General features: G+C 44.0%; 12 protein-coding genes across 12 annotated transcripts; 7 read left to right on the forward strand and 5 right to left on the reverse strand.

Annotated features, from left to right (window-relative positions):
• Positions 1-967: 967 nt before the first annotated feature.
• On the forward strand, positions 968-2,797 carry V1516DRAFT_249171 (aminotransferase). The gene is made up of 2 exons (XM_066918803.1): positions 968-1,640; positions 1,701-2,797. The coding sequence occupies exons 1-2, from the start codon at positions 1,269-1,271 to the stop codon at positions 2,562-2,564; spliced, it is 1,236 nt and encodes a 411-aa protein (XP_066777931.1). The 5' UTR covers positions 968-1,268; the 3' UTR covers positions 2,565-2,797.
• V1516DRAFT_672724 (ubiquitin-like protein) lies at positions 2,735-3,538 on the reverse strand. Its single transcript, XM_066921789.1, has 2 exons — positions 3,114-3,538; positions 2,735-3,058 (listed from the first exon to the last, which is right to left on the reverse strand). Exons 1-2 carry the CDS (start codon positions 3,351-3,353, stop codon positions 2,987-2,989), a joined length of 312 nt encoding a protein of 103 aa, XP_066777932.1. The 5' UTR covers positions 3,354-3,538; the 3' UTR covers positions 2,735-2,986.
• On the forward strand, positions 3,519-7,876 carry V1516DRAFT_672728 (TRAPP II complex). Its single transcript, XM_066921790.1, has 4 exons — positions 3,519-3,926; positions 3,993-4,108; positions 4,183-5,984; positions 6,033-7,876. The coding sequence occupies exons 1-4, from the start codon at positions 3,725-3,727 to the stop codon at positions 7,792-7,794; spliced, it is 3,882 nt and encodes a 1,293-aa protein (XP_066777933.1). The 5' UTR covers positions 3,519-3,724; the 3' UTR covers positions 7,795-7,876.
• On the reverse strand, positions 7,774-8,680 carry V1516DRAFT_672732 (vacuolar protein sorting 55). Its single transcript, XM_066921791.1, has 3 exons — positions 8,452-8,680; positions 8,306-8,390; positions 7,774-8,244 (listed from the first exon to the last, which is right to left on the reverse strand). Exons 1-3 carry the CDS (start codon positions 8,570-8,572, stop codon positions 8,052-8,054), a joined length of 399 nt encoding a protein of 132 aa, XP_066777934.1. The 5' UTR covers positions 8,573-8,680; the 3' UTR covers positions 7,774-8,051.
• Positions 8,681-8,930: 250 nt separating this feature from the next.
• Positions 8,931-10,472, forward strand: V1516DRAFT_695213 (armadillo-type protein; the record flags this gene model as incomplete). Its single annotated transcript, XM_066923983.1, has 4 exons — positions 8,931-8,996; positions 9,070-9,243; positions 9,285-9,402; positions 9,454-10,472. The coding sequence occupies 4 exons, from the start codon at positions 8,931-8,933 to the stop codon at positions 10,470-10,472; spliced, it is 1,377 nt and encodes a 458-aa protein (XP_066777935.1).
• A 283-nt stretch (positions 10,473-10,755) lies between these two features.
• Positions 10,756-11,781, forward strand: V1516DRAFT_623450 (mitochondrial carrier domain-containing protein; the record flags this gene model as incomplete). The annotated part of the gene is made up of 1 exon (XM_066919624.1): positions 10,756-11,781. A coding segment is annotated over one exon (1,026 nt), but the record flags the coding sequence as incomplete, so codon positions are not given.
• A 95-nt stretch (positions 11,782-11,876) lies between these two features.
• On the reverse strand, positions 11,877-13,729 carry V1516DRAFT_635589 (uncharacterized protein). Its single transcript, XM_066920016.1, has 2 exons — positions 13,590-13,729; positions 11,877-13,534 (listed from the first exon to the last, which is right to left on the reverse strand). The coding sequence occupies exons 1-2, from the start codon at positions 13,680-13,682 to the stop codon at positions 11,915-11,917; spliced, it is 1,713 nt and encodes a 570-aa protein (XP_066777937.1). The 5' UTR covers positions 13,683-13,729; the 3' UTR covers positions 11,877-11,914.
• A 119-nt stretch (positions 13,730-13,848) lies between these two features.
• V1516DRAFT_672738 (Sec23-binding domain of Sec16-domain-containing protein) lies at positions 13,849-20,974 on the forward strand. The gene is made up of 4 exons (XM_066921792.1): positions 13,849-15,459; positions 15,506-15,646; positions 15,701-18,025; positions 18,075-20,974. Exons 1-4 carry the CDS (start codon positions 13,965-13,967, stop codon positions 20,501-20,503), a joined length of 6,390 nt encoding a protein of 2,129 aa, XP_066777938.1. The 5' UTR covers positions 13,849-13,964; the 3' UTR covers positions 20,504-20,974.
• V1516DRAFT_250290 (uncharacterized protein) lies at positions 20,370-21,269 on the reverse strand. The gene has a single exon (XM_066918808.1). It carries the CDS (start codon positions 21,210-21,212, stop codon positions 20,607-20,609), a length of 606 nt encoding a protein of 201 aa, XP_066777939.1. The 5' UTR covers positions 21,213-21,269; the 3' UTR covers positions 20,370-20,606.
• Positions 21,270-21,466: 197 nt separating this feature from the next.
• On the forward strand, positions 21,467-23,068 carry V1516DRAFT_663415 (amino acid permease-domain-containing protein; the record flags this gene model as incomplete). Its single annotated transcript, XM_066920506.1, has 1 exon — positions 21,467-23,068. One exon carries the CDS (start codon positions 21,467-21,469, stop codon positions 23,066-23,068), a length of 1,602 nt encoding a protein of 533 aa, XP_066777940.1.
• Positions 23,016-25,442, reverse strand: V1516DRAFT_672743 (uncharacterized protein; the record flags this gene model as incomplete). The annotated part of the gene is made up of 2 exons (XM_066921793.1): positions 25,058-25,442; positions 23,016-25,010 (listed from the first exon to the last, which is right to left on the reverse strand). Coding segments are annotated over exons 1-2 (2,201 nt in total), but the record flags the coding sequence as incomplete, so codon positions are not given.
• Positions 25,403-27,941, forward strand: V1516DRAFT_672745 (Asx homology domain-containing protein). Its single transcript, XM_066921794.1, has 2 exons — positions 25,403-27,476; positions 27,527-27,941. Exons 1-2 carry the CDS (start codon positions 25,779-25,781, stop codon positions 27,857-27,859), a joined length of 2,031 nt encoding a protein of 676 aa, XP_066777942.1. The 5' UTR covers positions 25,403-25,778; the 3' UTR covers positions 27,860-27,941.
• Positions 27,942-27,973: the final 32 nt, after the last annotated feature.

The raw sequence follows: 27,973 nt of genomic DNA on the forward strand, positions 1-27,973 counted from the left end.
AGACTGTCGAGGGAGCCTCCGACCGATTAGGCAGGCGGGCAGAATCTTACGCTGACTCTGAGTAACTGTAAGTCTGAAGAGGGTAAGTCGACCGAATGCGGATAATTATTGTATATTGGAAATGCATGAATAGATTTATATAACAGCACATATTGGACCATATGATTTAAGTTTGTATCAAATATATCAAGGATGAAAAGAAATTGAAAATTATGACTAGTCCAATAGAAGAATTGTTCGAACGGAGCAAGACTTCGGAAAGCCTGTCGACTCATCTTGCGGATGCACATGCAGCAACAGTGCTCAGTACAGCTAGAGATCCACGGATAAATGAAATGTTGGAATCACTGGCCCAAACTTATATAACTAGTGCCAATGATTCGCGCAGAGTGAAAATTGGGACCACCAATCGTGTATCGATTGGACTGTCTAATGGTGCTGGAGTCGTGTCGCAGAGTGCTATCGATGCACATGAGAATATTGATCAGGATCAAGGTCCAGATACGTCGGGATTTTTAACGAATTATGTCCCTGGTGGCACGAGAAGTCGTAATATAGCATTTGTATCGACTGCTATTTCATTCGGAGATTACACCTTGAACGATGCTCAGATTGCTCGGAAAAAGGTCGAAAAGGTTGCTGCAATCATATCAGACAAGATTTGATGGCATTTTTTAAGTATAATATTCAAAGATCTCTATATATTGCTTCTTGGTCAGCGAATCATGACTTTCAATTTATGGATTTGCTGTTATGGGCCGGTGGACCTGGAGATATGCAGTTATAGCTCGGTATTTTCGATGGCTGCTATCGGTGTCTAGTTGATCTCTGCATCTGGACATCACCAGACACTCAGTGCCACATATCGCGGCCAATAGTTAAAAATCGGTCTGGAGCATCGAGATCACCGCTTTCGCAAATTGCTCCCTGCATATCGACTAAGAAATCCATAATTCAGCTTAGCTACAGATCCAAATGTTCTTGCATATGCCTATCCTGTGTTGAGTAACCTTTCTCCAAGTGGTGCACGTGCCTTGGATATATGTCTAAGATTATGAAATATACACCTTAATTCCATAACTATTTGTAATTATTCGCACTTTGAAACCTAAATTGCCGGCAAAACCGAACAAGATTCCCTCTGTTCAATTACTATTGTATTGATTGATCCCGGCAGTCGGACTTGGGCTCTTCGCTCCCTCGCAGCTAGCATTTCTACTTTCACCCGATAAAAACAGCTAGCAGGCTTTTTTCCTCACCAGCATTCAATGCCCCGTATACCACTGTATAAGCAGAGTGCAGGGTTATTCCGCGCTTTTTCTTCTTCGGTAGTCTCCAGAATGACCGCTTCCGCTCCGAAACTGTATCCAGCCTTAGCTGCCGAAATGCCGGTCGTCGGAGCAGCTCTCGACCCTGCCAAACTCGTTATTGAGAGTACGACTGCACCAAAAGATCATCTGCCGCCGGAGAAGCTTGTGTTTGGCAAGACATTCACTGATCATATGCTCCAGATTGAGTGGAATGACGAGGACGGATGGTTGGCACCCCGCATCACTCCCTACCAGAATCTTTCGCTCGACCCGGCCACGTGCGTTTTTCACTACGCCTTCGAATGTTTTGAGGGAATGAAAGCGTATAGAGTAAGTAATCAGGATCTCTGGCAGTTTATATTTGGATCCGAGTATTGAACTGTAATTTAGGATGCGGACGGCAAGATTCGTATGTTCCGTCCGGACAAGAACATGGCACGTATGAACAAGACCGCGGCTCGCATTTGTCTTCCTACGTTTGACGGCAAGGCCATGGTCGACTTGATTGCCAAACTCGTTGCCCTCGATAAGGATTGGATTCCCAACATGCGCGGATATTCATTGTACCTTCGTCCTACTCTCATCGGTACGCAGCCCAGTCTAGGTGTTAGCCCGCCCAAGTCGGCACTGCTCTACGTTATCATGTCGCCTGTCGGACCATACTATGCCACTGGATTCAAGGCAGTACGGTTGGAGGCCACGGATTACGCGATTCGTGCGTGGCCTGGCGGTGTTGGCGATAAAAAACTCGGTTCGAATTATGCGCCAGGTATTCTTCCTCAGCGAATGGCAGCTAGTCGTGGATATCAACAGAACCTTTGGCTCTTTGGGGACGAGGGTTATATCACCGAGGTTGGAACTATGAATGCTTTCTTTGTCTTCAAAAATGGCGAAAAAAAGGAGCTTGTTACCGCCCCGCTTGATGGAACCATTCTGGAGGGTGTGACTCGAGACTCAATTCTTGCACTTGCGCGCGAACGGCTTGATCCCGCTGAGTGGGAAGTTTCCGAACGCAAGTTTACCATGAAAGAAGTTGCTGACCGTGCAAAAAATGGCACGCTTCTTGAGGCCTTTGGGTCGGGCACGGCAGCGGTCGTATCTCCTATCAAAGAGATTGGCTGGAAGGATCAAGACATTTTTGTTCCGTTACAGGATGGAAAGGAGACGGGCCCTGTTGCGGAGGCTATGGCTAATTGGATTGCTGAAATCCAGTACGGCGAGAAATCCCATCCTTGGAGCTATGTGATTGAATAGATGTTGGGTTATCCTTGTATATGTCTGTTTGGTTGTAGCCGTAAAAGTTTGTTCTCAGTGGTATTTAGAAGGGGTTAATTTGTTACACTGCTACCTGATATAGGTTCTTATCTCATGAGAAGTTGAATATATAGCAAGGACTCGTGCTGGACCTGTGCTATAAGCATTTGGTCTAAATGAATAATTATAGAGTTGTAGATAAATATCCGTTATATTATAAAGTACACGCTCTTCGTTCCACAGCTTGGAACGTGATTATTTGACCTCACAATTGGCTAACGATCACCAACATTAGGGCATAGAATATCATTTCAGAGAGGAACGAAAGCTAAAAGGTGGCAATATGAGACTTAAAAACTACCTCCGATCTAGTGGTGTTAGTCTGTCACTCTGTCACTTGCCAGCTTCAAAAACTTATAAGATTATGAAAATGAAATTAGCAAACCTACCTGTTCAGCATGAACCTCAAGGGTGTCTCCATCCTGCATTCCAAGCTAAGCAATTAGAAATCTGGTTTGCCTGACCAAGTCGAGATCCATTGAGACTTACTGACTCAGGCGTGTCGCCGTCAGAAACCCGATCGCCGTCGTAAAGGAATCGCAACGAGCTGCGCGCTTTCCCCTGTCGATCACAATATGTGTCAATCAGTTTCTTCAATGGTGTAGTCCGACGAATTCGAAAAAAGACTTCGTTGTTGTTGTCTGTGACTTTGACATTGAGATGCTCGCTTCCTCCCTCGGGCTTAACGGAGGTGTTTGCAGCGTCAGCGGGAGTATCTTCGGAGGCCATTGGAGAATATTTTTATTACAGAGTAGAGTAAGAAGAAAATTAGAAGGATGAAGATATCAGATTTAAATTTCTGACTAGATAAGACGAAATCTGGCGATATATTCACCGTATGGCTTTTGACAGAAATACATCCATGCTCTCAACAGCGCGCCCTTGCCCCGTGACCCCGTAGTATATTGCCTACCTAACTTCTTTACTACTACTGTAACAAACCCACTAGGTATAATCTGTGGAAGACTGACATTGTCGAGAGCGTGATCTTGCCGACTGCGTGGTGCTTTGAATTTGCTATTTAAGGATCAGAGATTTGATAGTGTCTCGTTGCGAGCAATAGCGCACTCTTTGAATCAGAACTTATCTAGATCAGCGCAATGGCGCCCAGGTCGTCCCCCGCGACCGCGACGGAGAATCGTCTCGACTCGCTGTCCTTCTGTGCTCCATCTCGCATACGCACCTTTCTTTGTCCAATTGGACCAATTACACGGACACGATTTCTGGAGTTTGTTGAGCGGCTAAAAGATACTGCAGTTATTCGTTTGTTGGACGTGACGCCGGATCCAAGACCCGAACGAGGTGTGTAACAGTAGATCTTGATATATTTGCGAGATAGAGATAGAACATAACTGATCTGATCTCCAGTCATGTTTTCTCCGCAGGGATTTCCGGGTGGCATGTTGGTGTATAACTTCACAACTGTGATTGATAGACATCATTCGGTTCTCGAGGACTTTGAGCTCTACCGAAGGACGATGGCGGTATGTCGGTGTTCCTATAGGTTTTCTTGCATGTCTCTATAGTGAGATATGGTTTGTCTGACCCATGTATTTAGGTATTTGCTCTAGCCGATTACAAAAACTTGTCTGATTTAACGGAAGTCAGCTCTGTAATAAGCCAGCTGCAGTCTGAAACCCCACAGGCTATCATCCATAAGGTCATTATATTTGACTGTCCACTCGACCAGTCTTCTTTACCGTCTACAGATTTTATTGCTGTTCCGCCGAAACGAAACTCGAAAGTGACTTCCATGCGAACAATCATGTGCGATCTATCTTCATCATTACTCGCAGAATTGCCCTTATTGGCCCACGCCTTTCAGGCGACGGATCTTATTGCCTCACCGCTGGCACGCGACGACGATTACGATCTCGTTACCTTGCACTCGGTTCCTGCCAATCAGACACAACCTTCACCATATTCCTCAAATAATTCCCTACCGTCTACTGTATCGCGTGATTTGAAACTGTCTTACCCGCTATCTCATCACGGTGAACGCCAGAGACTGAAACGAAAGGGCCGTGCACTGAAGATGATTGCAAATATGTATCTTCTAGCAGGTCGGACGCATGATGCACTACGTGAATATGTTGAGGCCTTAAACGTGTTGAAAAGTACCAATGATCACCTCTGGCATGCCGCTTGCCTCGAAGGAATTGCTGTTTCAATGGCTATTCTGGCATACCTCAACGTTTCCTTTACAATTCCTTCAGTAGTCCTACCACCAGTTGCTTTGCAAGAGAAAAAAGACTCAAAGCCTGAGCCACCACATATGCTGGAACTTTTACCTCAAATTACGACCACTGTGTTATCTTTGTATAATCGTTCTCAGAATTTTCCGGGGGAAAGTATACCTCAAATAACAGTTGGAGAAACCATTCTACGAACCGTCAATCTTCTCACATCAACACAGCTAGCTGGTGGCTGGAATGCAGCTGGACGGGCAGCAGCGGTCTTATCAACCCCCATTCCACATGTATCACTTTCGAGTTCGGCCTTGCATGATGCAAAAATGCTGATATTCAGCTGGATCATCATGGCACAAGCACTTCGACTTGACGGAGTTGACGCAATTGATGCGAGTCGCTTGCTAACTGGCATTGCATCTGCTTTTGGTAAACTTGGATTTTATAGGAAGCGAGCGTTTGTTTTACGGCAATTGGTAACAGAGCTGATTCCTAGAATCGTTGACGCTCAGGCTTTGACGGACAAACGAACGTATCGACAGCAGCGAGGCTCGGATCCAAGGAATGGTGGCTCAGATAAAATGGAAATGCAGGTATCCAATGCTGTAGAGTCTTCTTCTGATTCGAGCATGCTGGCTCTACTAAATGATATCTGCGAACTCTATGGTATTGGGGTAAAAGAACTTGATATGGTCTCAACATTTGGCTGGACAGACATCAAGACCGCTGTGCTACGCATGTGCATTGAACTCTGTGCGGTGCTGCCGGATCACATTGGAATAGTAAAATACACAAATCTTCTGTTCCGGACAGCTGCAGGTGAAATTCCTATTGATGATCAAATTTCGCTTGTGAAGTCAATGCGAACGGCATACACGATAGCACGCACAGTTGGATTAGAAGGTTTTGAAGATGAATACTGGGACCCGTATCTAGTGCGCGAGATTGCTGTTGTGGAGAGCAGTCTTTGGGCAGTTCCGACCAGAACCGAGTTTAAATCAGAAACAGATGAATCGGCAAACCAGGGGTTATTCATATATAATCCTTTTGCATTGAAAAATACAGAAGAAGAAAAGCGTTATCGTTTTGTACAGGACGAGCCCGTTGAATTTCGAGTGATATTACAAAATCCGTATGGATTTGAGCTTGATATCAAGGCTATATCGCTTGTGTGAGTTTATATCAAATAATTTGCAGATTGATACTAATCAGTTCTTAGTGGTTCTGGGGTAACATTTTCGTCCGACATTCTTTCGGTTGTTGTTCCTCCGAGAAAGGTATATCCTATTTCGATTTACTTGACACCTACGTCGTCAGGACAGCTGAAAATCACTGGATGCGCTTTTCAAGTTTATGGATGTAAGGAGACGACACTCAAAATTACACCTAGGCAAGTGGCTATTTCAGCGCCAAGTCGAATAAAGCGGTTTGGTGGTCCAGCTCGGGCTATTTCGTTTGTACCTATCACGAAAGAAGAAGATTCGACAGAAATTGCAGTCGATGTTGTTAGTCCCCTGCCTATCTTGCGAGTAAGTCGGATTTCACTACCGCAGAATAGCATTATGATTTTGGAAGGGGAGCGGAGAAAATTTACGTTTGTGCTCGGTAATGTGTCTGAAAACGTTAGTGCGACGTCTCTTGAGTTTAAATATATGGATTCGACGATTCGATCACTATCCTCAGCACTTTCTCAGCCCAGTAATCGTTCAGAGCTAGAGAGATATGAGATGGAGGTTTATTTAAAGGAACGGGAGGCGCTTAACATTATGACAGATTTAACAGATGTGGAGATTCCACCAAATGGAGAGCTTGAGGTTGAAGTGGAGATTGTGGGAAAGCATGGGTTAAAGTCTGCTACGATTGAAATTGACTATTCACATCTGGATGCGACAGTAGTGGAAAAAAATGGGGAAATGTACATCCGAACTTTATCGTTCGATTTGACTGTGACTGTGAATTCAAGTATTCAAGTTGGAGGGTGTGATTTTGTTCCGTTCGGATTTAATATGCCGATTTTGGAGGGACCTCAGATGATCCCCCAGACAACGCCCGCATTGACAGAGTTTTTGGACTCTGTAGGCATCCGGTTTGATTCTGTGAACGAGTATTGTTTGATGCTATTAGATCTGCGTAATTCATGGAACACGCCAATTGGCATCGAAGTGACGACGAAACTGGGAGACAATGCCAGTCATGTGGTCAAAGCGACGATTCAACCTGGGGATGTGAGTCGATTATTAGTTTCAGTGAAGCGATTTGGAGACTTACAATCTGACCGGGAAATTCCGACGTTGTTACGAAGCAAGCAGTTAGCGCGACAGTCAGGAGGCACAAAATTATCCAATTTAAAATTGTTGGCAGAGCAGGCAGAGCGGATTATATTTTGGTATCGAGAAGAACTTTTGAAGAGCTTGTCGGGATGTTGGTATGAAATTTCAACGGGTCGTGGTTCCGAAGATCTGCATCGAGGGGAGCTTGAACTGCGAGCATTGCGGATCACAGATCAGATGGTCGACATACTTCGAGTGGAAGATGTGATGGTCGACATTTCGATTATGGCTGCGGAAGGAGTATGCAAGATAGGTCGACAGCATTGGGTTATTGCACAGAATGCATTTGCGACACTGCAAGTTACTATTAAAACTGAAACTCGGAAATCTGATGATCGAGCCCACGACATCAACGACAGTAATAACAACGATCAGAGCCGGTCAGGAATCTTACGAGTACAGCCTAGTTTACGGAATCTATCCGCATCGGTTTCATTAGACGTTCTTCGTCGGTTTCTGTTCAATGGGATTCTGCAACGACCCGTGGCAAAAATTAAACCTGGATCCAATCGCAAGCTTGACTTTCCGTTCGTAGTCTTAGAGCGTGGAGATTATGAACTACTTGCGTCGTTTGAGGAGATCATCAATAACGGACATAGTCCTGGGAAACGGTATATAGCACGGGACAAGGTCGTGATTAGTGTATATTAGTCGCTGCACCAGCAGAATTATGTATATAGAAGAGGTCATTCAATATAGGAATATATAGATAGTTGCATGTATATGATTGAATGTTTAATAATGTACACAAATCAATTAGGAAAGACAAGTAAGTAGTTGGCTCATAAAAACCAATTAGCCGAATTACACCCCGAAATGAAAACCCAAACAAAACATGATCGACAAGAGAGGATCCAAGCGTTTGAGAATAGATCTGACAAGAAACAACGGAAAAACGTAGTGTGAAATCAAAATTCTTCAGTCTCTTTGAAAAACATCGTAAACGTGATGATCGTTCCATAGACTAGCAAGCCGCCGAGGATCGACATGATCATAGCGGGAAGCCCGATGATGCGGGAGTGAGCAAGCGCGAGAGGCAGCGCGAGACCGGTGACGACAAAAAAGCCAGTGATGTAACGGCCAAAGTCGACGACGGAGTTCCTATTTGAATCAGCATTTGTGTTTATTCGATTGTTTTCCGAAAAAAACGAATATGACCTACCCTGAACTCTCATTCATAAAGTCATCATTGTTTGCATATCGTTCGCAAATTGCATTCGGCAAGGGAGCGATTAGAAACACGCCGACTAGATTCCTGTTAGATTGTGCTTCATTATCATGGCCAACTATATCAATATATAAGCATACCAACCAGAAGTGGAAGCCAGTTATGGAAAAGTGCACAGGAGAGAATGATCAATAGAAATCCAGCGGCAAGAACCGAGGCTAAAACGATGATTTTGGAGAGCGGGTTCGCGGTTGCCGGCATTGCAATCAAAGTACAATTTAGAAAATAGAATTTAAGTGACAATTAAACTGAATAGTACTATTTTGTACCGAATTACAGCTAATATTCCATTAATTTCAAATATATTTGAAGTTTGATTAAGTAATTGTTAGATAACTTCAGATCCAGCAATCCCATCATTAATTCCAGGTTAGGGTACCTAATGCGGAAATCTGGGTTAGGAAAGTTATCGAGGCTCCCGCGGGTCGAAGAGTCTTTATCTTTTGACCGAGACCAGAGTATTTCAAGACTATATTACACTTTGTGGACTAGGCAATCGAGGAAGAAATATACAGAATCTTTTGCTGCTATTTAATTGCACAAATTTAGTTCAAAAATAATGTCGTCCGAAACTGTTACTGAGACACCGGCTCCAGTGCCAACTCCAGTGGCTCCAGAAGTAGAAGTATGAGAAAGCATAGCGACCTTGATATCTTGTTGAAATTGGATGAAATTGCGTACTGACTTAACAATTGCAGGTTCCTTCGCCCACGAGTGTCATTTTCTCAAATTCTTATTTGGATGAGAGACTTTCTGAAGTTTGCTCGCAGACCATTGACTGGAGTTCACTCGGACTTGCCGCCGAACATGTAGAGGCTATCAAGGCTATCGATAAAGTTCCGCTTTGCGAGGCAGTTGCTACGGTTGGAAAGGTTTGTATTTATCTGAGATTCTTTTCATTATTTGGTGTAAGCTAATTATACTCAAGAACCCATCCTTGTATGCCTTTGTCATTTGCACTATCGTTAACACGGTCACTGACGCGAGCGCACTAAAATATACGTTGGCGCTCGCGTCAAGTATCATGCTTGGTAAAGAAATCTGATTTCGGAATTAAAGTCCTTTCCATGCTAATTGTTTAGAATGCCAGCCTTTTACTTGCGCCCTTTTTGTGCTACCCCCTCTTTGCGAGCCTCTCCTTGCTTTGCTCGACAGCGAGGATGCAGTACTTGCTCTGTTGGCTGCGAAGGTCTTGATTCTTTTAATCATCGCCACAGACTCTCCTCCTGTGGCAGCTGTCCAGAAAGTCTTAGAGTGCTCGCACAACAAGCTTTCGCTCGCAGAAGACTACAATCTCAAGGATCTCGGAGCTCAAGCCTTTGCCGCTATTCTTTCTGTCAAATGCACCCGTGCACTGTTCTGGGAAAAAATCATGACCTATGGCCCTCCTCTTGTCGAGACGCTTAAGTCTGGCCATGGTGGGCTACAGCTCCAGTACAACACCATTATGGTCTTTTGGCTGCTTTCGTTTGAGCTTTCGCCTGCACAGCATCTCAATAAGACCTGTGATATTATTGCGATTGTTATGGATATTATTAAGACAGCCATTAAAGAAAAGATTATCCGGGTTAGCGTTTCTCTTTTTTTCAATTTGGCAACCATTGCACCGCAAGAAAATATTACTTCCTTCCTTGTTCTCGATGGTCTACCTGTTATCTCTGGCATGGCGCAGAGAAAGTGGACAGACGGTGAGCTTGAAGCCGACCTGACCTGTCTGGCGAATACATTGCAGGAGGCTCAAGATTCTATGTCGACTTTTGATGAGTACTTGACTGAATTAACTACAGGCCGTTTGAAATGGTCGCCGGCACACAAGTCTGTAGATTTCTGGAAGCGGAATTCAGAGCTGTTCAAGGAAGACGACTGGAAATTACTCAAGGAGCTCGGAAAGCTCATTGCTACTTCGGAAGATAATCTTGTGCTTGCTGTTGCTAGTAACGACATTAGTTTTATTATCACAGAGCTGCCTGAAGGGTTGAAGGTTTTAACTGATATGGGAGTCAAGACTAAGATTATGGAGATGATGACGCATCCTGATGCGGACGTCAAATATCAGGCTCTTAAGGCGACCCAGGTTTTTGTTGCTCGGGCTTTTGTGTAGATGGATTTCACTGGATATTGTCCATATTGAATCTGGAAGAGCAGAAAAAATTAAAAATGCATCATACCAACAAGTTGTCTCCTCGGTATCTTCTTGAATATTTGTTTGTAATTTCTTTGTTTTGAATGATACTTTTAGTACGAGTATAATAATATTTATTTGAGTAGCTTTTATATTTTTAGGTTGCGATTTGGAAAGGGCTTGTACAAAGTTCGAGAAACTGAAGTTGTGACACAAATTTCTGAGGCGTCTTATTTCTATCCATCATCAAATATTCATATGGATCGAGCTGCCAATGCCTGCATCTCCTCTCCGAATCGACGAAGTTCCGGCGTCCTCCAAAAGCCGACGACTCATTTCGGGATTTATTTCAGGCTTTGTATCATCTGTGCTATTACAACCGCTTGATCTCCTCAAGACCCGAGTCCAGCAGCAATCGGGAGGCAGTTTGCGCACAACGATCCAAGAACTAATTGATTTATCACGCACTAATCATGAGCATTCAAACGATAAAATCCGGCCTTTCAGAGTTGTTCGACAATTATGGCGAGGAACCGTGCCGTCAGTGTTGCGGACTGCGGTAGGATCTGGAATCTATTTCTCTACACTTCATAATGTGCGATCTATGCTGCAGAAATTTAGCAGCGGGCAAGGGGAGAAGTTTGGTTCAGCTCAAACAGCGCGATCATCTGTACTACCTCGACTTGACGGTTATGCGAATCTAATTTCTGGAGCGCTGACAAGAGGTATGGTCGGGTTCGTCATGATGCCGATCACGGTTGTAAAGGTTCGTTACGAGTCGAGCAAGTATGCAACAAGCTCTCTGATTAGCACTGTACAGTCTGTGTACAAAGTACATGGATTTGCCGGATTTTTCTATGGATTTGGTGCCACGTTTGTCCGCGACGCACCTTATGCTGGAATTTATGTGTGGCTTTATGAAGCGACGAAGTGGAACGTTCCCTTGATTATGAGTCGGTCTCGATACATGTCCGATTTTGTAAAGTCCACGGACTCAAATTCCAACACTATGTCTTCCGTATCAGCGGCAACAATAAATGCATTTTCAGCTGCTATCTCAGCGTCGCTGGCTACTGCTATTACCAATCCATTCGACATTGTGAAAACAAGAATGCAGCTATTCCCAGATACCTATGGTACGAGTATGTTAACAGCTTTTCGAGTCATGGCTTCCGAAAACCATGCTTTCCGGAGATTTTTTGATGGCCTAGGACTTAGGATCTCAAGAAAAGCGTTAGCATCTACGATTGGGTGGACTATTTATGAGGAAATGCTTCGCAGAGGATGAGCTATGCTATTGTTGCAACCGGTGCTTGAGAGTAAGAATAACACTATGCTAACACTGGTGGTCGTGGAGATCATTTCAATGATATATACTTTGCATTATAGTCTATTTACATAAGGACTTCCGTTGTATGGTATTATCTCATTGCCTCCATCTCAGCTTCAAGTATGGACTTTACCAGTTCTTCAGTCTCGCAGAGCTCGGAAACAAATTTTTCTTTCGTCCGACGGTTTTCAACTTCGACTTTGCCAGACTTCAAATATGAATTTCCGACAATCACCATTACCGGAATCCCAATCTTTTTAGCCTCATACATTTTCCACCCTAGCTTCCGGTTCACTCGGTCGTCGACAAGAACATCGATTCCTGAATCCTGCAGCCTCTTCTCGATATTGGTCATGACCGTCTCATTCTGATCTACACCAACAATTATTACTTCATAAGGCGCAACAGACACAGGCCAGCATAAACCATTCTCATCGCGGGTCACTTCCGCGATAACATCAATCAGTCGCGTCACTCCAATCCCATAGCAGCCCATCTCATATGGTACTACAGAATTGTCTTCTGCTTTTGCGGTGGCTGCCAGCGGTTTAGAGTATTTTTGACCCAGATAAAACGTGTGTCCTACTTCTGCTGCAGTCGCAGAAGTTAGAACTCCATCCTCACAATCCGGGCAACCTTCCCCTGGAAATTCAGTAGGTTCAACCTCAACACAAGGCATGCGCACGTTCGTGATATTACTAATATTCACTTGAAATGGCAGATCCGGTAACGACAATCCTTCAGGGACCCGCTCGTCAAAGACACGGATCAAGCTTCGAATCATTGGATCTATATCTGAATCCACAATCGCCGATACAGGATCTGGATGGTCAAGCTGATACTCGGGGAACCTCCTTTTAACAATCCGTTTGTTGAGTTTGCGATTGGACGGGTAATAAAATATCAAAAGTGTTTCCTTTGATAAAAGCCCATATTCCACAGTCACATCATCACCTGTGAGCTCGGGAGAATTTTCTGCAGGGAATGATAAAGCAACTTCGACATTTGCCGTATATTCGCACGCGCTACAACTAACAATCGTATCCTGCCCTACCTTGGTAAGATAATGGTATTCATGAGAAAGGTCGCCACCGATTTCCCCAGAATCAGCATCAGCAACTACATATTTTACTCCTATATCGTCAAATATCTGTGAATAGGCATGCTTCATATCTCTGTACGACCTCATCGCATCCTTGACTGAGGAATCAAACGAGTATAAATCAAACATAGTAAACTGACGTCCTCGCATCATTCCTCCTCGTGGCCGAAGCTCTTTCCGAAACTTTTCTCCAATCTGATATAGTCGCAGAGGAAGATCTCGAAACGAAATGGCTTTGCTTGCCACTATCGACGTAATTTCCTCCTCATGTGTAGGTGCGAGTAGATAACCAGGCATATCTTGTAATGTGAAAATCTCCGGTGTATTTGCGCGACCGGTCTTCGCCCACGGTTCAGCAGAAAGAACTAACGGCAATGCCAATTCACTGCCACCAACTTGGTTCACATTTTTACGAATAATTGCTTCAAGCTTCCGCCTAACCTTCAAGCCCAATGGGAACAGTGAATATACGCCCGAGGAAGACATTTCGATGTAGCCAGCCATGGTCAAGAGTCCGGTAGAAGTAACAGAAGCAATGCTCTCATTTGTATCAGTTTTGATGGAGGGTATGAATACATTAGACCTTCTATTATTCAGCAGCGAACAATTCTTGAACTATCAGTTAACTGATCTTTGTCGGGACTTTCTAAAAGGTCACTCTCACATGGAAACTCCGTCTTCTGCCGTCAACTTGACGTCTTCGCGACAACGCCAATACTTGTGAACGCAGCTCGATCCACAGCCTACGGGTCGACATAACAATCCAAAGGGGTGCCAGTTTAATTGTCCTTTATGAGAGGCTCCTCACAGATAATTAACCACTTATAATTGCAGGGAGGCCAGATAGCCCTAGTCCAAGGAAGAGCTTAACGGCGAGATACGGCATAAAGGTCACAGCATCGTACTCTCGCGTATTGAAATGATAATGAATACGAAGTAGAGACAATTCATGAATTACTTAGTGTAAATGTTTTTTTATTTTCGTTTTATCATTTTGTGAGTATCTTTATTTGCTCGCTTTTTGTTATAGGTACGTGTGATGGAGTCAGATCTGCCGCCGATTGCTGCGAGGGACTTTGATTCTACGTCTCAGTTGTTTTCTGGCGAGTCAGTTTCTCCCGCAGAATCGCAGTCAGCGATCACCGCTACTGATCAAACGACTCGTGTGCAAAATCTGCAAGCAGAGTTACCCGATAGCATAGAGGATGTTCCTATCGTTCGCTCTATCTCTGGGAATTTATCAGATTCTACTGATGAATTGAGACCCGAATCGCCCCTCGCTGAAAGTGCAGAATCTGATTCTATTTCGGCTGGAAAGACAAGGCTGATCTACAATGGAGAAAACAATAAAGAGTTAATACGAGATGATGCATCCAATAAAGAGGAATTTGAAGTTTCAAAGCTTGAGAATTCTGTGCTCAAACATGAATCAGAGAAGTCAGATGTAATTGAATCGTCTACAGATCAGATACTCGCCAATCCAGAGACGAACCAGTCGGCCTTCGTATCCTCACCGGTCGTACTGGCAGCTGAGGAGCAAGGCCGATCGGAGGAGAGGCATAATTTGAATGTATCTGACCTAAACAGTGGCGTCATTCCACATATTCAGTCTTCAGCTGATTCATCTGGAGAATCTAAATTTGTGAACTCGACTTCGCTTGATATGACTACCTCTGCTTCACAGTCCTCCGATAGCATGGATTCTGTGGCTCATCAGTTAGATGAATTATCTCTTAGCAAATCTGATGTTCTATTGCATGATACGTCGTCTTTGTCCGACAGTCGAGCTATAATAGATGGATCTGAAATTATCACTGATATTTCCCCGGTAGCTGAATATACCGCTTTGGAGGAGGGTGATATTTCCTTGGATGCGCCTTCTGCGATCCAGCCAATTGATTCTTTTCAGGAAAATAAAAGCAAGGATTCTGTTCTTAAATCATCTACTGATGAGAAAAAAATGGGCGAGAATATACAATTGGAAGCAGAACTTGAGCAGTCTTCTGTGCTTGATGTTGGATCGTCGTCTCAGCCATTAATTGAGCCACCTGCTGCTGAAGTTGGTCATGTGGTGCCAAAGAGCTTGTCTATTGACCAAAGTGAAGTTGATATTAAAAATTCTGAAGAGATGAAATCCCCTGAAGAAAATAACATTGACTTTTCACTGTTTGATAATGGTAACCAAGTACCCTCTGGCAAGGAGTCGTTTTACTCTCAGCTGCAATCAACTGCAAAATCGAATGAACTTTTAGCCACGCCTTCGGAATCGGCAATAGATCAGTTCATAGGCGACACGCTTTTTGGAAATACTAATACGGCTCCCTCTAAAGCAGATGCTTTTTTTGATCAGATAGACTCCAAGCAACAATCCATGGACACTGCAATTGAGCATGACGCTCAAGCATCTAGTACCACAGTTAAAGTATGTACTGAAGAATCAATTTCGGATTCCGATCATGACTTTGGGGCTCAGTTGAATTCGGAAATTCAGGCCGAGCAAAATGCAGATGTACCTGTTGAGGTTCCATCTAAAGGTATTTTCTTTTCTATTACCATCAATTTATTATTAATGCTTGTAAGATGAATCAGCTAGTTTTCCCATGTTCGACAATGATGCACCTTCTTTTTTTGATCAGATTTCTGAAACTGCAACACATCCTTCAGTACAACCCACTGAGATATTGAAAACTGATATTTTGCATTCGCAGACAAATCCTGACGGTACATATCTCCTATCTCATTTATTTTTTTGTGTATTAACAGAGTTCACTACAGTTTCGAACGGTATCGATTTTGCATCTTCAGGTAATGATGATTTTTTGTTTGGAAATACTGCTCGGTCCTCCACCGGACATATGCTACCTTCTGACCCGACCTCTCAATTACAAGCGAATGCATTTGACTTTTTGCTGGATGATACAGATTTTCTACCAGATGATGATGGTATAATCACTTCAGCGAGTGATTCGGTACCTGCTGTATCAACTACTGAATATGCTCCTACTCCTGCATTTGCCGGAAGTACATATGGGGGCAGTATTTACGGAAGTTCGAATATGCCCAATATTTACTCGTCTCAGTCGCCGTATGTTTCTGTGCCTTTACCGCCCGTGCAATCTGAAACTATTATTGCTCCCCCTGCAAGGGAGGTGCACAAAAAATCTTTCTTTGAAGAGCTACCGATTCCGAAAAACCCCAAGCTGCTGCGTCGTATAGATCAGTATCAGAAACCTTCCGATAGTTCATTGGAACCTCTCATATCAGCTGAACGTCCTTTTGATTCCTTTGCACAGGTTACCATGGCAGCAGCGCCTTATGGTGCTGTAGCTCCTACCTCTGTTGTCTCTACTCCTCCTCCTCCTGTGGTGAACCCATATGCTCCACCACCGAGTCAAAGCATTCGGCCCGCTCCTTTAACGAACGATTCTTATACGCCAAGCTCTTATTCTTTGGTTACAGAAACGATGCCTTCACAAAACTCATTTATTCCTGCGCCTGGAATATCCTTCATGACTGCTCCCAGTTATTCTCAATCACAACCTGGTTATCTTGCATCTCGTGATCCAGTCCTGGTCGGGAATGTTCATGAGCCATCTGCCTCCAGCGTAAACGGATATTCTGAACAGAATGCTGCAAGTAGCTATGGGCCGATTGTACCTCCCATTCAGCAATCCTATATTCCTGGAGCTGCTAGTCAAATTCCTCCTCCACCGATATCCAATCCATACGCCCCACCAAGTTCTGTCCAGTCATACAGTGCAGCACCCGGAAATACATATGATCCTGCCAAGAATTTGCATACAGGACCAGGTTATACATCCATTTCCCACTCAACTGCTCCTTCATTCTCTGGGAGTGAGAGCATATACAATAACACATCAGCATCGCCCTTGCATCCCCCAGCATTGAATGCACCACCCAAAGGTCCTCCCATCCGTTCACATATTAATGATAATGCATCTGATGCATATGATCCCCCGTTTTTATCTGGTTCTTCATATACGTTTCCTCGAAGAATATCATCTCAATCGGCTGTATTAACCATGAGCGGAGTTAAGTCCAATCAATCACTCAGCGGAGCTTATGAGCCTGCAGAAGTTGAGCGTCCGCACACCACCGAGCCATCTTATTCCAATACACCGCTTACAGTGATCCCTTCGGAGTCTAGGCTTCCAAGTGAAGAGTTCATCGCTACTACTCCTGCGGTTTCAGCGGGATTTTCGAATCTTGCTCCGCCCAGTAGTGTAGCCAGAAGTACTGTCCTGTCTCCCCGTCCTCATAGAGAATCTGATCGGCCAGAGCCTCATCCCCTTTTCAATTGGACTATGACTGGTCGAATTGTGACGATATTTCCATCACAAAATCAACAGCTCGGATATGCTGCTACACATTTGGATTTTAGTCATTCTACGATCAAAGATCGTAGCGTGAAAGAGCTTGTTCCTATTCTTGCAAATGATATTGTCTTATCAAAATTTCCAGGTCCAGTTTTCACTATTGGTTCGAAAAGTGCAAATAAAACCAAAAAGAAGGAGGTTTTAAAATGGCTTGATTTAAAGATTCCCGAGCTTGCCAAATTGGTTTATGAAGCCATCGGGGCAGATGCTAAGAGAGACGCGGAGGACAAACTTACTCTTTGGAAGTGTGTGCGAATTATTTTGGACCGAGATGGTGATATGCTTGCTAATGCTGATATTCTCGGTAAAGAAATCCGAGCTGTCTTAATACCGGAACTTTCTATTGAAGCAGCTTCAGATGAAATGAAAAATTTCTCCAGCGCTACTGATATTTATCAGCGTCATGCTCGTCATGTGAGCAACTATAGTGCTGCAGGAACAGCTGCGAATAACGAGAAGGCTAAAGCAGTTTCTGAAATATATAGAGCTCTAGTTAATGGGGACCGTGAAGTTGCATTGACTTTAGCCATTGATCATAATTTATGGGACCAGGCACTTCTGATTTCAAGTACAATCAGTAAAGAGAGATATCAAGAAACTTCTCATGAATTCGTAAAAAATGAAGTTGTTTCTTTGCGGACTTCCGAAGCAAGTAGTCTGGCAGTTTTGTATGAGATATTTTCTGGTAATGCACCAGAATCAAGTGAGTTTCGCGATATTTATTATTTGCTTTAACCATCTAACAATTATAGTTGATTCTCTGCTTCCGACAGGTACCACCGTTGAAGTTCTTCCGGCTAATGCTTCTCCCGCTGATACTCCAGCCCAGTTATTAAAATGGCGGGAAGTTCTGGCTATGATTCTTTCAAATCGATCACCTGATGATTTGGAAGCAATCTATGGTCTTGGTGTTGCTCTTTCTGCATATGGATTAACTTATGCAGCACACACTTGTTTTATCTTTGCTCAACCTTTAGCCATGTTTGGTGCTGTCGATGATCCCAATGCTCGATTCACTTTGCTTGGTGTTGATTATTTGCGCAACAAAACATCTTTTGGGAAAGATCTTGATTCGATGATTCTATCAGAAATTTTTGAGCTAGCCCTCTCTCTATCATCATCGGCAGCCGTCCAGAGTGCTGGATTCCCTCATCTGCAATTATTCAAGTATCAGCACGCATTAATACTGGGAGAAATGGGCTACGTTGTTGAGGCGAGACGATATTGCGAAGCGATCGCATCAGCTATAAAGTCTACGCCTAAAACTGCGTTTGTATATAATTCTGTATTTGTTCAAAGTGTTCGAGAGCTGTCCCAGAGATTGTCAGAAACCCCGGCCAACGAATCATCAGGATGGCTGGGCGGTATTATGGGCAAGCCGTCTTTGGGTAATGTATGGGGAACTTTTGACAAAAAACTTGCCCAATTTGTTGCCGGTAATGAAGGAGAATCTGAACCGAATGGAAGTATTGGGTCCGAAGGAGGAGATGCTAGATTCCGTAAACTTGCTTCTACGAGTCCGATTGTTTCACGGACTCATTCTATAACCGACTTGAAAAGTTTGGCTTCTACTCCGGGTCCTTCTATATATTCTGGATCACCGACAGCTTCGAATACTTACAATCCGCGTATTACCTATGGCACTTCACCGTCATCTGTGAGATCCGTTAGCGGCCATACCATGATTAATCCATATGCGCCATCTGGACCGAGTCAGCAATCTCCTGCCGCGAATCAATATGTACCTGGTGTAGCGCCTTCCCGAAGCCAGACGGTGTCTCCATATGCCCCTTCAAGATATGCTCCTTCGGCGGTCGATATTCCTCAAGGTGCCCATATTCAAGGAAGTGGAAGCAACTATTCGCGCCCTGGTTCATCTTTGGCGACACGGCCATCTTCAGCAGCTAGTGGAATCATCGATGATACATATTCAAATAGCTACTCAGGTTTTAGACGATCTAGCGAAGGAAGGATTCAATCTGACATTTTGAAGCCGTTGACCCAGCAAGCTACCGTACCGAAACCTGAATATTCTGTTTATGACCCTTACAAAGCGGACAAGCCGTCTACTGTAAATCCGTACAGAGCTGTGGGCGGAGAACAAGCTATTCCTGCAGATAGTTATGAGTCAGTCTCTGGATCAAATAATTATGAACCTCCAGCAGCTGATTACGAATCTGAGGCTAATGGATATGAGCCACCTGCGGGAAATTATGAGCCAGCAAGTGGTAATTATGCACCCTATGGTAATGATTATTATTCTTCATTTACCGCTGGGGAACATGCTTCAGAATCGGCGCCACCGAAGCAAGCGGATAGACCTAATTCAAATTCTGAGCTGAACGAGAGTGGAACTGAAGCCCTGAGGGAACAAACGTATGGATATGACGATGCATACAGTCGTTTTAGCTCGTCATATGTCCCAGTTGAGCCAGAGGAAGTTGAGGATGCAGTGGACGAAGAGATAGAGGCGGTTGAACAACGACATTCAGGACGCCCTCAATGGGATGAAGACGATGAAGACGATTTGGGGCTTGGAAACAATGCGTTACGAAAAAAGAAAATTAATAATACCGGCAAAACAGAAAGCGAAAATGCAGATGCAGATACAGATGCAGATACAGATCAAAAGAAGCAAGATAAGGAAGATTCCAAAGAGAGCAAAGAGCAGAAATCGAATGACGCAGGAGGAGTGCAAAAAGCGGGATGGTTTTCGTGGATGCGTCGCGGTAAGGACACGGAAGAAAAGCCTAAAGCGATTCGAGCCAAGCTTGGAAATGAAATTAAGTTTGTGTATGATAAAGACTTGAAGAGATGGATCAACCCGAATGATCCAGATGCAGGGAAAGCCGCCGCAGCACCTCCTCCGCCTCCCATGTCTAGAAAAGCAGCCGAACCCACACAGACCTCTACACATGAAAGTACCTCCGTCTCAGCTCCGCCTATAATTCCGTCAACTGCCCCACCTTTGGCAATGACTTCACCTAATGGCATCCCTAATGGACAACCTAGCCGTGTAGCCACTCTTCCATCTACAAGCGGAGGACCACCGATTGGTGATACACCACCAGGAATCTTAGGATCATCTTTGAGTGGAATGCCGGAACTTCCTCAGATCGCCTCGGGAGCGAGTCGAGGAACCAAGAAGCGGCCTCGATATATTCCTCCACCTGCGTTGTAAGGTTTTATTGAAGCAGGTTTAAGGAATTGATAGCGGACCAAGGGAATGCTGATCTTTGTGAGAAGCTGAAGAGATGTATACGTAGAATTATGCAGCAATTTGATCACGATAGTCTTGCCAAATAACCTTGTGATATTAATCTGTCGACATCAGCTAATCGTACATAAAACTGAGAGTTTTTGGTAAGCGATAACACGCCGTACTCGGTCTGTATTTCACCAGCATCTTTCAGGACTCTAACATCCACAAAGAGATCTTTCGGCGGTTCTATGGATCCAGCTAGGTCGATTTCAGCCCAAGTTCCATTGAGCTCAGATATAAGTGATGACTGGGCTCGGAAATAGTCTAGATCATGAGCATCCAAGGAAGAAGGGAGCGCAGTTGAGTCCGCAGCCAGCCAGACAAGATTATCGATTTTTTTCGCTCGCAGACGATGGTAGGCTAGTAAAACTCTCTTATTTCTCCGCAAACATAACTGAAGAATAAATATAGCTCCTGAAAGGTTTTTTGGGCTCGACTCTGGCGTATCTGGAGTCTGGGATGCTGTAGATAACTTGAGCTTTTCCCTTAGAAGAGCATAATCACGATATAAATCTCGAATTTCGCGCAAAATAACAGACACGAGTTCGGTGTGATGCTCGGTTATACTATCCAAAGATTGTGCACGTCGAGCATCTAGTGCCAATTTAGCAGCGGCATCTCCATACATCGGGAAGTTATGTGAAGGTAATTAGAAGAATTGAAAATAATCAATATTGTGGACGACGCGTCGAAAAGCTGGTCGAGTACGCGTCTAGTCCGAGGGGTTTAGTCCAGAGTTTGCGGGGGGAAGTCGGCGAACGACTGGTAAGAAGAGCTCCTCTGAGGAGACTTTCTGAATATTAGCATAGAGTTCAATAAACAGAAGTATGAATTATATCGCCGTCGTGAATGAATAAGTGCAAAATAGCGAAATAGGATTAAATGGCAAATAGAGACTCGTTTGAGCTGGCCTCGCTTGTCTCGTCAGTCTCAGGCACTGATTCCAGCGAGAACGAAAGAGTTAACAGCTCGCGGGCTCGGAGTTTCAGTTCGCGCGAATCGCTGGAGAGTTTCAGCATTCGATCGCCATCTGTTAGTTCGCGGATTTCGCTTTCACTGCCTTTAGCACTGTCAAGACCGTCATCTCCGACATTATTGCCTATAGCTGGGACGATAGCGCCTACTGCAGATTTATCGGCATTAGTAGCACCTCCGCTGGAAAAACAGAAGAGATTAGGTGTGTTCGACGGTCTGGCACTTGTAGTTGGATTGCAGATCGGTTCTGGGATATTTTCATCCCCTTCTTCGGTGGATTCTCGCGCTGGGGCGCCGATTGTTGCTCTCGCCGTCTGGCTCGTCGCTGGATTATTGGCTTGGACTGGCGCTGCTTCTTATGCGGAATTGGGAACGATGCTTCCAGTAGATGGTGGACCGCAGTACTATCTTGATCTGGTCTACGGTCCATTACCTGCATTTCTGTTCTCCTGGGTTGCGGTCACCGTACTGAAACCTGGTTCAGCGGCAATCATAGCTTTGGTCAGTGGTCAGTATCTAGGCCGGTTCATCGGGATCGATTCTACCTTATTTGCGAAAGCTGCTGGGATTGTGATTTTGTTTCTGATCTCTGGCCTTAATTGCTTTTCCCCGACAATAAGTATGCGTGCTGGTTCGGTTTTCCTGATTGTTAAGCTTCTAGCGCTGGCAGCGATAGGTTTCATTGGTGTCATTGTCGCCATAGCAGGTCATGGATCTGGTAACCTGGCGAATGGCGAATGGCTAAAACGGCCTGAAGGCTCTCGGCCAATCTCGATTGGCGATCTCGCACTTGCTCTCTACGCAGGCTTATGGGCATTTGATGGATGGGATAACTTGAATTACGTCGCTGCCGAAATGAAGCATGCTGAAAAGGATCTTCCCCGAGTGATCCATCTCGCAATGCCCATTGTAATCATTTCGTATCTTGCGACAAATCTGGCTTACTTTGTTGTGCTCCCCCGAGAAGAACTGACGTCTTCTGCAGTCGCAATTTCGCTCGGTCAATATGTTGGCGGCGCGATTGGATCTGCAGTATTTGCACTGATCGTCATGATTTCTTGTGTGGGAGCACTTAATGCAACTTTATTCGCAGCTGCTCGTTTGGTTTATGCGGCAGCGCAGGAGCGATTTCTTCCGCTATTTCTAGGTTCCCTCAGCACTTACTCTCAAGCACCTGTCAACGCTTTGGTTTTTCAGGCCCTTATCGCTGCAGTATACATTTTGATTGGCGAATTTGAAACGTTGGTGACATTTTATGGCATCGCTGGATATGTGTTTTACTTTTTGATCGTGCTGGGATTAATTCTGTTACGGTTTAGACAACCTCTGTTACCGCGACCATATCGAACATTTATTCTTACCCCTGTGGTATTTTGTTGTGTCGCGTTGTTTTTAATCTCTCGAGGGATTTTTTCAGCTCCTCTAGAAGCTCTGAGTGTATTCTTATTCGTGGCTCTTGGTGTTCCGGTTTATTATTTCAATAGATCTAGGCTGAATGATCGTTCCTAGCGTCTAGTGGTGAATATACAAAAGTTTTGATTAATTAAAATTCTATAACCTCCTCATCTAAATAGCTTTCGTCGAATTGATTCTGATGTTGGCGTCTCTACACTTGAACTTGGATTCGGTGAGCTATGTGGAGTAGAACTAGCAGACTTGGGTGTTGCCTTCTGGTCTTCATCTGGAACCAACTGAGAACTAACTTGTTTCAGCATTTTCTGTACCCAGGCCTTTTTCTCGCCAGATAACTTGGCATTCACATCTACCGACGATTCAGGCCCAGCGCTTCCCAGCGGAGTTGTCCACGAACTGCGACGGCTGGATGAATCACTAGCATGACTTTTCCGTTTCCTGGAGTCGGAACCCGAACTCGGAGAGGATTTTGAAGGTGTCGCAGATGGAGAATCTTGTTTTTTAGTCCATGATAATCGATTTTGCTTTGTACTAGAATTCGCTGGAGAAGTAACCTGGCGCTTGGAGACTTCAAACTCAGACGAACTGGAGTGATACATTATATAGTTACTCAGCCACTCCGACAAATCCGTCCAACCACCGCCAACTCGAACCATTACTCTCTCCGCGATGATGCGAACCCATATCACTTGCGGCTGCGCATTGGGTCTCATTAACATATACTTTCTAGTAGACCCGTATCCTGCTTCTTTCGAGTGTGACGTTGATTTTGTGGAAATCACCTTCAAGGTTGTAGTTTTGGCACTCGGCGAAACTGAACTAGATCCCGCGTCGTCTTCAACCGGATTTAAACTGATTTCATTACTATGTAATTCATCCAGAATATGTTGAATTTTGAGATCCAAGCTGCGCTGTACGCTTTTGAGACGTTGTTGATCTTTCGACAATAGCGGGTCTATCCGTTCGGCACCAGCTTTGGCAGCAAGCACAGCTCTTAGATTTGCAACATCCACAGATGACCGCTTGGGATCGTCTGGAGCAAGATTTGAAGTACCTGACGATCTAACTGGACGAACATGTCCTCGATACATGTCTTTATCAATAATCTCGCGTTGTCGAGAGACGCCAGTAGTTAGCTCAGACTCAGTCTGGCCGTTTGATGTTTTAGGTCGCTCAGATAATGGTTCACCAGTCAAGGCTAAAGCGTCGATGGATTTCAAATTCGTCGAGAATGTAGGCTGAGAAACGGGTCGGCCCTTACCAGGAATTAAAAGCACCTCAGAAACGAGCCGCTGTTCTGGCCGCTCGGGAGATGTAGCTGCAGAAGTCGTTGTTGATGAAGTAATATGTGTGTCGATAAATTCACTAGCATCAGTTGAGTAGCCTTCTATCGAGCTTGTCACAGAGGTCAAGCTATTAGGTCGCACGGAGTGAGTAGAATGCAATGCATTATGTTCATCAATTGTCGTGGAATTTGTGGCTTCAGAGTCAACAAGTTCCAACGCTGATAAACGCTGTTTATATATTCTAGCTTCCTCTATTTCGAGTTTGCGAGTAGATGCCTGGACTCGCTGCTTTTCAGCTTCTCGAGCTAAATCTACCTGTTGAGACTGCCAGATTCCAGATAATTCATCATCCTCCACCTTGTTGAGGACTGGTAACTCAAATCCTGAGTGAGCTTGAGCTTGTTGTCTGTTAGTCATTATAGGTACGGTCCCAACTTTAGACCAGTCAATGGATTCTACTTTCAGTTCAAGGTCTTCTATCTGAATTATCCATTCATCCGGAATAGGTTGAAGAGCCAAGTCAAGAATTTCATCCAGAATATTAGCGGCATTGATAGTGATCGAACGAGCAGACACAGAAGAACTCCAATCTATCGAATGACACATCGCATTCATAACTAGATAGTATCGACATAATTGTACACGATTATCAATTTTATCTAAGTTTTGTTTCAATTCGAATCGGGCTTTCAAGAGTCGCAGAACAAGTAGCGTAAGAAGCGCTCCATACTCCTCTGCTCGAACAGTTAAGCCTGTCTTGATTAGAACTAGTCCATATTAGCCAACAAGAGAATTATACCTAAAACTGTAGCTTTCAAAGGCTCGATTTCAAGCGCGTCCAGCTGTGCACGTAGATCTCCACTCTGAATCTGTAAATTATTGAGCTCGGACTCTGTCACCAACTGTTCCCACGGCAACTCCAAGTTCTGAGCTTTTTCCTTTAAAATATCAATTCGTTCAATATACAAAGACGAACGAAGAATGCTCTCGCTCAAAGGAGCCTGGTTTTGGTCGAGCAAGTCTGCAACAACCGGAGACGGTTGTTCGGCGATTAAGAAGATTGCTGAAGGGTCGTTCGATCCAAATCTGAGCTCATGAAGTCTTTCTACTTGCATTGCTTCTATTTCGTCGTTGTCGCAAACACGTTGTTCAATTAAGTATGCAATTCTCGCATTTCGTGCAACAAATTCAATGAGTGTAGCTGGAAGAAGGGGAACCTGCACATATTCATTCACGCGTTTCTATTCCGGAAAAGGCAATTTACTACGCCGCAAGTACCCAATCCAATAAGGAATACTAATTAGATCTGGTATCAGAATGCTTTCTGCTTAGCAAGAGTTTGTTAATCAAATCTGATTTATTCCCTTTTTTTAAACTTGATTTATATCATTAGCGCTCGTACTCGATTTTTTCTGCGCAATAAAAGGCTGAGGCGGATGCGTGAGACACTGATGGCTGTGGAACGCGTCGATTCAAGATATGGTTTAGTCTGTCTGCCCTTCTACTACCTTGATTAAGACATGGGTCAGAATTATGAAACAGATCTCAAATTGAACTACTCGTCCGAACAAGTCAGACGGTTTTCAAGAAGATTGAGTATTGGTCGGGACAACGTCAATCTGACTGACATTCGTTCTCTCAATCCTACTAAGACAAGAAAGAGAAAAATTCAATCTTTGCAAGTCGATTCGGAACATACGACCAAACAAACTGTCTTATTTGGCGAATCTGGTCATCGAAAATGCGGCAGAAAACAGAAATGCAAGACATCAAGTTCCACAAATGTCCGCAACCGATCGCGTTCCATAAGACCAAAATCTAGACTTGATGCAACTATTGTACCCACAAATCTACGCAGATCATCTCGAATATCTTGTCGTTACAAAGTTGATTGTACAGAGCATGTTGGACATGAATTTGAAGGAAAGGTGATGGATCTGGACAATCATGTATCTGTCATTTCCCCAGAAGATTTGGCGAAAAGTGAACTTTCACAGCCTGAATCGCAATCAAAATCAATTTTCACGGACTTTGTCGGAGTGCAATCTGACTCGGATGATGATTTGTCTGTTTATGATTGGAATCTGGATCCGTTAGGCTTAAATAATTTGGTGATGAAAGATTCTGACTTAGGTGGTCATACTGCAATATTTCAAGATCCACAGCTTTCTGTGCCTCTAGAACCTGTGACAGAACTCATCCACTCAGATATGCGTACCTATGAATTGGATAATACTGAACAGAGTGTAACCGCCCTTGTCACAGAAGGACGAGTCGATAGAAACTCAGCAAGAGTAGATTTAGCTTTGTCTGCTGAGGATATCTCGGAACTGTTTGAAGAGCGAAAAACAAGGAAATCAGAGCGACCCGAGCTGAATGTGGAAGAAAATATATGTTCAAATCTTGAAACAGTAGAGTTGGATCAACCAGTATCAACATTTCAGACTATATCAGAATTCGCATCATTGAAACCGCATTCGGCTGAGACAAGTGCGGAATATTCAATAGCGCACATAGATTCTTCAGATTCAAATAAGCTAGAATTATCGGTAAAGAAAATTGATCATCTGCAGCGAGAAGATCTGTCAGTTGACATAGAAGCACTGGACAAGTCTAATCAACTAAACTATGACGACGAAGTGTTCAACCCAGAATTGGAGCAACCAGAATTTTCGGGTTCCTTGATTCAACCTTGCAATGCTGATCAAGTCACTGAAAGGAACATGAATACTAGGAGAATAACTCCAACATATACAAAGTTATGTTCAACTAAAGAACTTTTCAAGTCAACTATACAGCAAACCTCTTATTTAGAGCCCGAGGATGTTTTACCTGTTCCGATTGCTGAACGAAATATAATCGCTAAAGAAAATGAAAAAATCAGTATCGAATCAGATTTAACTCCTGTGATTCAGTTGGATGTAAAATCTAGGAATACGTTGATACCTGAATTGGGCTCTAGTCTGGTTCCTGATCAGATCCCCATTTTACCTTCTAATTCAATCATTACATCAATCCCAGCTGCGAGGGAAGAACCGAAACATAGAGCTCGGCGAACGCATCGAATTAGAGTACCATCTCAAAAGAAAAATTTATTGGAGGCATCATCTGCACTTGCCAACCCCACTGCTGAACGCAAGAGCAGACTAGGCAAATATTCGGTCGAATCGCTACTCACCAGTCAATCTTCCGCATTAATAGATTTCCCGGATTTATCTGTATGTCTCCATCTATATCTATGAATTGGTCCGTCTAGCTAATGTCCTAGAACCTCATCAATGCAGAAACTTTTGCACAGCTCTCCGAATCAGATCAACAAGAACTTTTGTGTTATCTTTCTCCCGTTGATGTCATTACTGACTCGCCTCAGCTTCAACCACACGAAGGCCAACCAAAAAGATCATTATCCCCGAATTTCTTTAATAGCACTATAATTAAAGAGGCCGCTCGCCTGCTCCAGCAAGACCTATCGCTCGGCCGATACACACTTAATTACGCGAATAAACTTAATAGAGCCCGAACGATGAAGTTGGATGATACTCTCGCATCTTACAAAGACGATCTATTTGAATCCTGGTGGGGTCAGCGCGCCAGAAGTTAAAGTTTAGGAGATCAACTCCATAAATGATCCTGGAATTAAACAGTTACAATTTGTTAAATATAATTTCATTGAAACCCCTGAACATGTACAATCCTTCTCATCCCATTTCAGCTC

Source organism: Lipomyces oligophaga (assembly GCF_038497815.1).
Source record: "Lipomyces oligophaga strain CBS 7107 unplaced genomic scaffold V1516scaffold_3, whole genome shotgun sequence".
In the NCBI taxonomy this organism is placed as follows: Eukaryota; Fungi; Ascomycota; class Lipomycetes; order Lipomycetales; family Lipomycetaceae; genus Lipomyces; species [Lipomyces] oligophaga.